The sequence below is a fragment of the Ranitomeya variabilis genome, chromosome 1, assembly GCF_051348905.1.
Source record: "Ranitomeya variabilis isolate aRanVar5 chromosome 1, aRanVar5.hap1, whole genome shotgun sequence".
NCBI lineage: Eukaryota > Metazoa > Chordata > Amphibia > Anura > Dendrobatidae > Ranitomeya > Ranitomeya variabilis.
Genome location: NC_135232.1, coordinates 1,026,680,544 through 1,026,693,451, shown reverse-complemented (window position 1 = coordinate 1,026,693,451; position 12,908 = coordinate 1,026,680,544). Strand labels below are relative to the sequence as shown.

The 12,908-nt window shown below is 45.3% G+C and overlaps 1 protein-coding gene across 4 annotated transcripts in view; it reads right to left on the bottom strand.

Annotated features, from left to right (window-relative positions):
- Nucleotides 1-8,396: 8,396 nt before the first annotated feature.
- The window catches only part of CFAP96 (cilia and flagella associated protein 96), a 31,183-nt gene continuing 26,671 nt past the window's right edge, over nt 8,397-12,908 (bottom strand). For all 4 annotated transcript variants that reach the window (XM_077279617.1, XM_077279616.1, XM_077279615.1 and 1 more), the window contains exons 7-8: nt 11,579-11,745; nt 8,397-8,550 (exon numbers count right to left, since the gene is read on the bottom strand). In XM_077279617.1, the coding sequence (XP_077135732.1) occupies nt 8,502-8,550; nt 11,579-11,745 (216 nt within the window). In that variant the 3' untranslated portion in view covers nt 8,397-8,501. The remainder of the gene's footprint in view (nt 8,551-11,578; nt 11,746-12,908) is intronic.

Below are 12,908 nucleotides of genomic sequence, written 5' to 3'. Positions count from 1 at the left end.
TCCAGACCTCAACAACAGACTTCTGGGAGTACTTCTTCGTTTCCGCAAAGACGCAGTAGCATTTATGGCCGACATACAACAGATGTTTCACTGCTTCCTTGTTAAAGAAGAACACAGAAACTACTTGAGGTTCTTCTGGTACCGCAATAATGACCCCTACAAGGACATCGTGGAATATCGTATGAAGGTTCACATCTTCGGGAACAGCCCTTCCCCTGCTGTCGCTATCTATAGCCTTAGACATTCAGCCAGAGAAGGTGAGGCGAAGTATGGATCGGATGTAAGATCTTTTGTGGAAAAGGATTTCTACGTAGATGACTGCCTGAAATCCACACCCACAGAGGAGTCGGCAGTCAGTCTCCTGAAAAGGGCACGAGAAATGCTCGCTTCATCCAATTTGAGGTTGCACAAAATTGCTTCCAACAGCCAGAAACTAATGGCAGCCTTTCCCTCTCAAGATTACTCAACCGATTTAAAAGACTTGGATTTAAGCACGGACTCCCTTCCCATGCAGCGGAGCCTGGGTCTACTCTGGGATTTGAAAAAGGATGCATTCACCTTCCAGATCAGCGAAGAAGAGAAACCCTTCACGCGTAGAGGCGTCCTGTCCGTTGTGAACAGCTTGTACGATCCTCTGGGATTTGTAACCCCTGTAACTATCCAAGGTAAAATGATGTTGAGAGACTTCACCCAAGAGACATCCGATTGGGATGATCCGCTTCCCAGCGATAAAAGAGAATTGTGGGAAAGATGGAAAAATTCTTTAGAAGCCCTGTCGAGTCTCTACGTGGCAGGACCATATGCTTCTGTGCCTTCATCAGAAATCAAGGTGCAAAGGCTTTGTATCTTCTGCGATGCTTCAACCAAGGCAATTGCAGCAGTGGCGTATTTGAAAACAACTGACATCAATGAACAATGCCACGTAAGGCTTGTTATGAGCCGGACAAAATTGGCCCCACTCCGTGAACACACAGTACCCAGACTGGAACTCTGTGCAGCTGTGCTGGCAGTAGAGTTAGCTGAGCTTATCTCGACAGAAATGGACCTGGAACTCAAAGAAGTTGAGTTCTACACTGACAGCAAGGTAGTGCTGGGGTACATTTGCAATGAAACTCGTCGCTTCTATGTCTATGTCAGCAATCGGGTGCTAAGGATCAGGAGATCCACCGAACCTAAACAGTGGCACTATGTGTCCATGCACCACAATCCGGCGGACCACGCAACCAGATCCATTGAAGCAAGACACCTTAAGGACATAACCTGGTTCACCGGCCCTACATTCTTATACCGTTCGATGCCATATGTGGACGAGTCAAACATCTTTGAACTGGTGGATCCAGAGGCAGATGAGGAAATCCGCCCTCAGGTATCCGTTCTACGTACGGTGACTAAAGACAATCACCTCAAATCCCACCGCTTCAACAGGTTCTCAACTTGGGACTCACTTGTTCGTGCCCTCGTTTGTTTAATTCATGTGGCTCGATCCTACAAGTCAACGTCACCCGCCATCCAGAAACCTTGCAAAGGTTGGCACCACTGCAAGTGTGCCTTTACCGTTCCAAGCATGGAAAATGCCAAGAACTTTATAATCCGTACCATACAACGTGAATGCTACGCCAAAGAAATAGATAACCTCGATAAAGGCCAACCTGTTTCTAGAGATAGTGTCTTGAAGAAACTCGATCCAATCATTGACCAGGATGGGCTGTTAAGAATTGGAGGTCGTCTTCAAGAAGCTGAAGTGGAATTTGGGGAGAAACACCCTATAATAATTCCTGGACATCATCATGTCACGACCCTGCTTGTGCAACATCACCACGTCTTGGTGAAACATCAGGGCCGACTGTTCACCGAAGGAAATCTACGAACTGCTGGACTATGGATAGTCGGAGCAAAGCGATGCGTGAGTAAACTCATTTACAATTGCGTGATTTGTCGCAAACTCCGTGGCGGGACTCAAAAGCCGAAGATGGCCAATCTCCCACCAGACAGACTTAGTACAGAACCTCCCTTTACCAACGTCGGACTGGACGTATTCGGGCCATGGTCTGTGGTTGCACGGAACACTAGAAGAGTCCAGGCCAACGCCAAACGCTGGGCGGTTATGTTCACCTGTATGTCCGTTAGAGCAGTCCACATTGAAGTAATTGAGTCCATGGACACTTCAGGGTTTATAAATGCACTCCGACGTTTCATCGCCATCAGAGGTCCCGTGAAGCACATACGCTCCGATAGAGGTACCAACTTTGTAGGAGCAGTGAAAGAACTTCAAATTCCTTCCAACCTAGACACCACCAGTGTGGAAAGATACCTGAGTGAGCAGGGATGTACCTGGACTTTCAATCTACCACACTCTTCTCACATGGGAGGTGCTTGGGAGAGGATGATAGGAATAGCACGCAGAATCCTTGACTCCATTTTCTTGCAAGCAGGTAGTGCAAGACTCACACATGAAAGTTTGACCACATTCCTAGCAGAAGTTTCGGCCATCATTAATGCCAGACCATTGACTTCACTTTCTAGTGACTCTGAGGATCCGACCATTCTCACTCCTGCCATGTTACTTACTCAGAAAGCCAGCGTTCTCAGCGCTCCACCTGGAGAATTTAGCAACAAGGACCTCTACAGACGACAGTGGAGACAAGTCCAAAGTCTCTCCAATACCTTCTGGGACAGATGGAGGAAGCAGTACCTCTCCACCTTACAACCAAGGAAGAAGTGGCAGACCGACAAACCAAACATCAAAACCGGTGATGTCGTTCTCATGAAAGACAGCCAGTCACACCGTAATGAGTGGCCACTAGGCCTCATCACTAAAGTATTCCCAAGCAAAGATGGGAAGATCCGTAAGGTCGAGGTCAAAGTAGGCTAGTCCGGGGAAAGCAAACTATTCCTCAGACCAGTGGCGGAACTTGTCTTACTGTTTTCGCCAAAAGAACCTGTAGGTGGCATCGGTTGATGCCAAGCGGGGAGTGTTCTGTCCTTCTAACAGGACAGGGGTTCGTTCCATGCATTAAAGGTTAATTACTATTAGTGTTTGGTTTTTGCTGTGTTATAGCACCACCCAGTGGTGGATAAATTTATCTGTGTTTTTCTAGTGATTATTAGAGTGTTGCATTATGGGATTGCACCAAAGCATCATGGGACAGGGAAATCCCCCATTTTCTCTCTGTGCATCTCCCTGGACACACGTGTTATCTGCTGTTGGAACTACCTCACTTACTTCTCATCCTTAAGTTTATCCGGTAAGATCATTATCCCTGTTCCTACAATGTAGTGTTGTACAGAGTGTGATTAACTGTATAGCAGCCAGTACACAGGAAATGTGGTTACCAGGAACCTGCTGTATGTAGTTATGTAGAAGTTGCACCATACTGTATGTTTCCCTGTTAGTTGCAGTTGTGTTATTGTTTAGCCCAATACTTATACATATCATTTGTATTCTTCTAGTTTTACCGCGCTCATGTTTACCAATAAACAAGTTAGACTACAGAGGACAGTCTGCTTATTTGGGAGACAGAAGTGGTTTATGCCGTATGTCGGATCACACACCGTATCAACGTGTATGAAGACAGAACAGTCAGTATATACACACCTTTTCTGAAAGGCCACAGAGACTCCAAGACTATTAAACAAGAGGCACCACTAACACCAAGCAACACCAAGAAGACCAAGGAGATCTCCAAACAAGTCGGGGACAAAGTTGTTGAGAAGTACAATTCATGGTTGCATTATGAAAAAATATCCCAATCTCTGAAAATCACCTGGAGCACCATCAAATCCCTTATCATCAAATGGAAAGAACATGGTACCACAACAAACCAGCCAAGAGAGGGTCGCCCACCAAAACTGTCAGCACGTGCAAGGAGGGAGAGACATCATAGAGACCAAAGGTAAACCTGGAGGAGATGCAAGGTACCCTAGCAGAGATTGCAGTATCTGTCCATGTGACCACTCCATAGAGGTGGCCTTTATGGAAGAGTAGGCAAAATACTGTAAAAGCCTTTATTTACACACAAAAATTGTAAGGCTGGTTTTGAGTTTGTCAAAAGATATGTGAAACTCCCCAAATCTATGTGGTCAGATGAGACCAAAATTGAACTTTTTGGCCACCAAGGTAAACACCATGCACTCGAGTGGCCTAGTCAAAGCCCAGACCTTAATCCAATTGAGAATCTGTGGTCAGACTTGAAGACTGCTGTTCAACAGAGGAAACCATCTAACCTGAAGGAGCTGGAGTTTTGCCTTGGGGAATGGGCAAAACTCCCAATAGCCAGATGTGGAAAACTCATAGAGACTTAAGGTACCTTCACACTGAACAACTTTCCAACGAGAACGACAACGATCCGTGACGTTTCAGCGTCCTGGATAGCGATATCGTTGTGTTTGACACGCAGCAGCGATCTGGATCCTGCTGTGATATCGTTGGTCGGAGCTAGAAGGCCAGCACCTTATTTCGTCGTTAGGTCGGTGTGTATCGTTGTGTTTGACAGCAAAAGCAACGATGCCTGCAATGTTTTACAATGGTAACCAGGGTAAATATCGGGTTACTAAGCGCAGGGCCGCGCTTAGTAACCCGATATTTACCCTGGTTACCATTGTAAAAGTAAAAAAAAAACACTACATACTCACCTTCTGATGTCTGTCACGTCCCCCGCCAGCGGCTTCCCTGCACTGAATGTGTCAGCGCCGGCTGGCCGTAAAGCAGAGCACAGCGGTGACGTCACCGCTGATACTGCCGGCGCCGCTGACACATTCAGTGCAGGGAAGCCGCCGGCGGGGGACGTGACAGACATCAGAAGGTGAGTATGTAGTGTTTTTTTTTTACTTTTACAATGGTAACCAGGGTAAATATCGGGTTACTAAGCGCGGCCCTGCACTTAGTAACCCGATGTTTACCCTGATTACCCGGGTGCTGCAGGGGGACTTCGGCATCGTTGAAGACAGTTTCAACGATGCCGTAGTCGTTCCCCTGATCGTTGGTCGCTGGAGAGAGCTGTCTGTGTGACAGCTCCCCAGCGACCTAAACAGCGACTCTGCAGCGATCGGCTCGTTGTCTATATCACTGCAGCGTCGCTGAGTGTGACGGTACCCTTATCCAAGGTGACTTGCAGCTGTAATTGTCACAATAGAACGCTCTACAAAGTTCTGACTTTAGGGGGGTGAATACTTAAACACACCGAAGTTTTCAGTTATTTTGTCCTATTTGTTGTTTGCTTCACAATAAAAAGAGAAATGCAAATGTTCACAGTTGTAGAATTGTTCTTTACATGAACTGATGCAAACCCTCAGAAAAAAACTGAAATTCCAGGTTGTGAGGTAGCTAAACAGGAAAAATGCCAAGGGGGAGGGGGTTGAATACTTTCTCAAGCCACTTAGATCTATTGAGTGCTGCAGTGGTCCATGTCACTGGATCTTGAATGCTTCAGCCCCCTGTGCTCCTCCAATGCTGCATGCTAGCAGAATAGGACAACACACGGTTTGGAGCAGTGGTATAACCATGACATCAGCCCAAACTGACAGTTTTCTGGAGTGTACAGCCCCCAGAAGAACGGAATCTAAGAGGTTGGGGAGCGGTGTGCTACTGAAGACAGAATGGAATATCAAAGAGGTGTATGGAAGTATAAAATGTGTATTGTGTGTGGGAAAACACTAAATAGAGTCATAATCAAAATTGATTTTAGTATATCTCCCAAACTTTTTTGTTGGGATATGTGGTATTGAAATATAGAAGGATGTTAACTTCATCATTTCGTTACAGACAATATATACAGTATGTCCTAACCAGCACAGATAGGACAGCAGGAGTCGGGCTAATAGACCTGCATTAGAGTAGCGTTTGTGATCTGAAATCTGATCCGTCTCATCTGTTAAGAGGGATCTGAAAGTGATTGATCGATACAGGAAGTGGGGAAAAAGAGGCTCATTAGTGCAAAAAGAAGCAGTTTGCTGAAAAATGATAATTGATAAATTCCTGATCGCTGGTGGCCCCATCAGCAAGAGCCAAAGGGACACTAGAACAGGGCTTCTGAGTACTTAATGGATAGGTGTGACCACCCATGTTTAAATGGAAACTGTAATGTAAAAAAAACACTATTAGTGTGCATATATGGGGTTAATCTGCAGGTCAGTAGCATTCTAAGGCCGTGCGGCTGCCATACTGAAAGCCCGGCTACCAGGAGGAAAAGACCTGCTCCTGGCTGCCTCCGACTTTAATCCACAGAGGCGCAGTGTGGTTTCAGTCATCTCAGTACATAGGTGAGCGGCAGCTGTAACTGTCCGGCACTGACTGACGGCCAGCTCAGCACTGATGCCGGCTGTCAGTCAGTGCTAGGGGTGTGTTTCCTTTTATTGTTACTGGAGTGAGGGCGACTACCGAGTACAGTTTCAGTGAATACCTACAAATAACCATGGGGGTATATAAATGGGCACTTCAAAAATATATAATACCCAAAGGAGGAAACTTTGGGAAACCCTTATAATAAAATGTATCAATCTTTGAGAATCAATTTAAAACAATAAAAAATAGATGAATATAGAGTGAACCTAACCCAAACCCAGTTATAATAGAGAATGACATTTCATATTATACCGATTTATCCACACATGCTAATGAGCTGTCACACAATAAATTATCATAATGTACTGAGGCACATATCAAAGTGCAGGAAATAGAAAAAAATCCAGCTCAACGAGGTGGTGAAAAAGCAAAGTCTTGGTACTTTATTCACTTCATATCAAAAAATAGAGGATAAAACAACAGCACAATATAATTAAAAACACTATCTACGCATTTCTGGTGACATAGCACCCTTAGTCATGATAACTTTAGTGCAGCCTGTTCTATGCTTTTATGCATAAAAGCATAGAACAGGCTGCACTAAAGTTATCATGACTAAGGGTGCTATGTCACCAGAAATGCGTAGATAGTGTTTTTAATTATATTGTGCTGTTGTTTTATCCTCTATTTTTTGATATGAAGTGAATAAAGTACCAAGACTTTGCTTTTTCACCACCTCGTTGAGCTGGATTTTTTTCTATTTCCTGCATTCCTCACGCCTTGACACAGTGTTTCCGTGCTCCGAGCTTCCAGGGACTACAACTATGGTGAGCTGGATTTTTTCTTTTGTCTTCACATATCAAAGTGACAGGAAGTTGAAAATAAGTAAAATCCACAATGATCTATCCCAGACAAACGGTATTGCTAAGCCAATGCAAAATATGCACAATCTATAAAATACTTATTAGGGTATGTGTCCACGTTCAGGAAACGCATTTTTGACGCAGCGCTGAGCCACAGCGTCAAAAACGCAGCGTCCAGATGTTACAGCATAGTGGAGGGGATTTAATGAAATCCCGTCTCCACTGTGCATTAAAAAACGCATGCGTTTTTCCCGCAAAAACGCACATGCGTTGCGTTTTTTCAGAACGCAGCATGTTGCTACAATGAGCAAAACATGCAGGAACACCGCAGGTGACCTGCCAGTGACCTCAGGTGCATTTTTGGTCAGGATTTTACCTGCATAAAATCCTGACCAAAGCCTGAAGCAAACCTGAACGTGGACACATACCCTAAAATGGTATTGCTAAACCCATGCAAATGACATATACACAATCTGCAAAAATGCCTGCTATACAGTCAAGTCCACATTGGACTTTTTAAGTGCAAAAATGTGCAAAAAAATCATATGACCAAGTGTGATAGTAATTAGTAAAGTGCATGTGCAGCAAATAGAAGGATCAAATCCATCACATGCATTGAGATCGCGGCCGTAGGGCTTGAGATATATTCCAAAAATGTAAATAAATCAGTTGTAAAGGATATACTTGTGACTAGCATATCTGCTGGGGTAGGCACGGATATGTCAAGCCCTACAGCTTCTATCTCTATGCATGAGATGGATTTGATCCTTCTGTTTGCTGCACTTTACTAATTACTATATTGCATCTCCAACAGCACTATGTAGAAACGGGGGGCTCATTCTAGTGACAGTGAGGGTCCCTGCAGTAGAGCCTCAAACAATAAGGCATTTATCACCTATTCATGTAGTCATACTGTCATACTCCTTTTACTCCATTTCCATGTTAGTAACATACATTTCTTAGAGTAACAAGACGTATGGGACCCATGGGAAGGAAAGATACTAGACAAGATTTATCTTTTCGTCTTCCATTATGGAGACACATAGGTTTGCATATGAGCTGTAGACACCTAAATATAGTTAGTTAAATCTCTTTGAAACGTTGCTGTATTTCAGATGCAATACTCTGTGCAATGTACAGGAGAAGGAAGAAGTGTATGGCTTCTACAATGCTACAAGGGCCCAGCCATTCTCCTGCTATGTAAAGTGGTGTAGAATGAATCATTAGAAATCACAGTGCGCTTGTAAGGGGTATAAAGCTTAAAATTATTTTATTTAGAAAAAATATAAACTGTACAGGTGCTTTCTCTGCATTGTCACATGTACTTTGGCTTTAAACACAGCTATTCCGCGCTGTCTTCAGTATGATATCAGCATTACCGACTTGTAGTTCTGTGGGTTCACCGACCTGTAAAGAAATGGATATTAAACAATGTACTAATATATAAGCTGTTAGAGACATACCACAAAAGATTTGTAGGAGTAATTGCAGCAAAAGATGGTCCTACAACTTATTGACTCGGGGGGCTGAATACAAATCACAATTTTCAGATTCATGTTTTTAAAATAATTAGAAAACAACGTATCATTTCCTTCACACTTCACAATACTTGCTACTTAGTGTTGGTCTATCGCATAAAATCCCCCAAAAATACGTGAAAAAATGTGGAAAAGTTCTCAGGCTAAACATGAATACTTTTTTAAGCCAATAAACATATATATGAGTTAGGGCTGTCCCACACGTCCAGATAATTCCGGTACCGGAATAAATCGGTACCGGAGTTATCCGTGTCCGTGTGCCTGGGAACTCACGGAGGCCATACCTGCGGCACACGTGTGCCGCCCGTATGGCGAGTGGGTACCACACGGAGCGTGTGGTACCCACTCTGCATGGTGCTGAAGCTGCGATTCATATCCTCTCTGCAGTAACGTTTGCTGCAGAGAAAATATGAAGAATAGTGTTAAAAATAAAGATTTAGGTGTCCGCCGCCCCCCCACCCCCTGTGCGCCCCCCCGCTGGTCAGAAAATACTTACCCGGGTCCCCCGTCGGCTGTCGCTCCTTCTTGGTCTTGCCGCGGCTTCTCCTGCATGCGGTCACGTGGGCCCGATCATTTACAGTCATGAATATGTGGCTCCACCTCCCATAGGGGCGGAGCCGACTATTCATGATTGTAATTGATCGGCCCCACGTGACCGCATACAGTAGGAGGCGCGGCCAGACCAGGAAGGAGCGACAGCCGACGGGGGACCCGGATAAGTATTTTCTGACCAGCGGGGGGGCGCACAGGGGGTGGGAGGGCGGCGGACACATGGATCTTTATTTTTAACACTATTCTTCATATTTTCTCTATAGCAAACGCTGCTACAGGGAAGATATGAATACCGGCTTCAGCACCATGTGGGGGGGACAGCGCTTACTGTAGCGCTGTCTCCTGCACGCACACGGACCCCAGACGGAGAATGTCCGTGTGAGGTGCGTGTTTTACGCGGACCCATTGACTCTATTGGGTCCGTGTAAAACGTGCGCTCCCACGAACACTGACATGTCTCCGTGTTTGGCACACGGAGACACGGTCCGCACACGGTCCGCAAAAAATCAATGACATCTGCACAGATGCATTGATTTTTATGGGTCTACGTGTGTCAGTGTCTCCGGTACGTGAGGAAACTGTCACCTCACGTACCGGAGCCACTGACGTGTGAAACCGGCCTTAGGGTGGGTAGGCTTCTCACAAGATCTCTACTCCTGGGTGTGGTTCACATTGTAAACGGGGACCTGGTTATATGAAACATTGTGCTGTGTATGAAGGTGGGAACACCTGCAGGATTGTGTGCCTTTTCAACTGAGCTCTAAGCCAAGCGACCGAACCGCACTATTGTATCAACTGTTTACATTATGTTTTACCTTGTACAGACAAAGGCTGGATTTAAGTTTCCTGTAATGTGGTTTATGAGGACTGAAATAAACCAGCCGGACTTTAACCCCTTAACCACTGGAGCTTTTTTCGGATTTGCGTTTTTGTTTTTCGCTCCCCTTCTTCCCAGAGCCATAACTTTTTTATTTTTCCGTCAATATGGCCATGTGAGGACTTGTTTTTTCGCGGGACGAGTTGTACTTTTGAATGACACCATTGGTTTTAGTATGTCACGTACTAGAAAACGGGAAAAAAAATCCAAGTGTGGTGAAATTGCAAAAAAAATCCCACACTTGTTTTTTGTTTGGCTTTTTTGATAGGTTCACTAAATGCTAAAACTTATCTGACATTATGATTCTCCAGGGCATTACGAGTTCATAGACACCAAACATGTCTAAGTTCTTTTTTATCTAAGTGGTGAAAAAAAATTCCAAACTTTTGTTTAAAAAAAAATTGCACCATTTTCAGATACCCGTAACGTCTCGATTTTTCGTGATCTGGGGTTGGGTGAGGGCTGATTTTTTGCGTGCCGAGCTGACGTTTTTAATTATACCATTTTGGTGCAGATACGATCTTTTGATCGCTCGAAATTGCTTTTTAATGTAATGTCGCGTCGACCAAAAAACGTAATTCTGTTTTTTTCTTTTTTTGTCGCTACGCTGTTTAGAAATCAGGTTAATCTTTTTATTTATTGATCGGTCGGGCGATTCTGAATGCGACGATACCAAATATGTTTATGTTTGATTTTATTTTTATTGTTTTATTTTGAAAGGGGGGGCGATTTGAACTTTTAATAATTTTTTTGTGTTTTTTATAGTTTTAATAACATTTGTTATTTTTTACTTTTGGCATGCTTCAATAGTTTCCATAGGAGACTAGAAGCTGCCACAACCTGATCGGCTCTGCTACATAGAGGCGATATTCAGATCTTCTCTATATCTCTATATAGCAGATTTACTCACTTGCTATGAGCGCCGACCACTGGGTGGCGCTCACAGCAAGCTGGCACTGACAACCATAGAGGTCTCCTGGAGACCTCAGGTTGTCATGCCAACACACCGGTGACCCGCGATCACGTGACGGGGTCACCGGTGTGCGTATTTCCGGAAGTACGATTTAAATGCTGCTGTTACAGTTTGACAGCGGCATTTAACTGATTAATAGCCGTAGGTGTATCGCGATTCCACCTGCAGCTTTTCCGGACACATGTCAGTCGTTCAAAACAGCTGACATGTGTCGGGAAAGATGTGGGCTCGGCGCCGAAACCCACATCAAAGGGAGGAAGTCCGACTTTGGCGTACTATTACGCCCGATGTCGGAAAGGGGTTAAATATAGAGATGGTTCTTGTGATACCTCAGTTTATTCCCAAGTTAATAACTTTGTTATATACTATGGTTTACTAACTTTTGTAGCTACAAAATCTTCAGTAACTACTCTTCACGTAATTCACAGAGGCTAATTCATTGAAGAAAAAAAACCAAAACGTAAAGTCTAAATTCTTAATGACTATGGCCCTTACTTTATAACATGTGATTCCAAGATACTTCTTATAGGATATGATTTGGGCCCTGCTGAAGGCTGGAAGGTCTTTTCTCCTTTTACAGCACTTTTTGTAGACTTTTTTTCGTAGGACTCATTAGAGTGCGATGGATATGGGTCAAAGGTTCCTGCCTTCATACCTCCTGGCTGGTCACAGAAATTGCAAGAAAATAAGTTAATAAATAAAATTGGAAGACATACGCAATTGAGCAGTTTAGCAACAAAGACAGGATACTAATGGAGCTACATTCACTTAGGATCCATTGATATATTGCACCTTGCTGAACTGGATAGCTTACACCAGGGGTGGGGAACCTCCGGCCCGCATGTGACTTTTCATGCGGCCCGCGGGCAGGTCCCCAATGCTCGGGCGGCAGCCGTATCCTGCCGGCCCTTTAACCCCCAAGTGCACGGCAAGCAGTGCTTATTATAGAATGTTGCCTGCCTTGCACATGAAAGATGTCGTCTGGGTGGGCAGGGTTAGTGTCAGGGAGGGCGGGGTTAGCGCCCAATTTTTCTCTGTCCCGGAAGAGGAGCTGCTGCTGAGTCCAGAGCGATCTCTGTGATGGCAGCTCTGTGCCTCCCCAGGGATCTCTGTGCCGGCAACTCTGTGCTTTTCTACTGGTGATATGTGCCCCCCAGCTATGCAGCTATGTGCCCCCTATGATCTCTGTGCCCTTCAGCTATGTGCCCCATGTGATCTTGTTGCCCCCTGTGATCTGTGCCCCCCAACTATATGCCACCCTGTGATCTTTGTGCCTCCCAGCTATGTGCCCCATGTGATCTGTGCCCCCCTGTGATCTCTGTGGACCCAACTATGTGCCCCCTCTGTGATCTCTGCCCCATAGCTATATGTCCCCCTGTGATCCCTGTTCCCCCCAGCTATGTGCCCCCTGTTATTTCTGTGCCCTCCAGCTTTGTGCTCCCCTGTGATCTCTGTGCCACCCAGCAATATGCCCCCTGTGATCTGTGCCCTTCAGCTATGTGCCCCCTGTGATCTGTGCTCCCCAGCTATGTGCCCCCTGTGATCTGTGCCACACAGCTATATGCCCCCTGTGATCTCTGTGCCCCCAGCTATGTGCACCCCTGTGATTTCTATGGCTCCCAGCTTTGTGCCCCCTGTGAACTATGTGCCCCCCTGTTATCCCTGTACCCCCTGTGATATTTGTGCTCCCATGTGATCTGTGCCCCCTGTGATCTCTGTCCCCTCCAGCTATGTGTCCCTTGGTGATCTATGAGCCCCCCATCCCCGTGATCTATGTGCCTCCCCGGCGATGCCTGTCCCCCCCAGTGCTATATGTTCTCCTCCC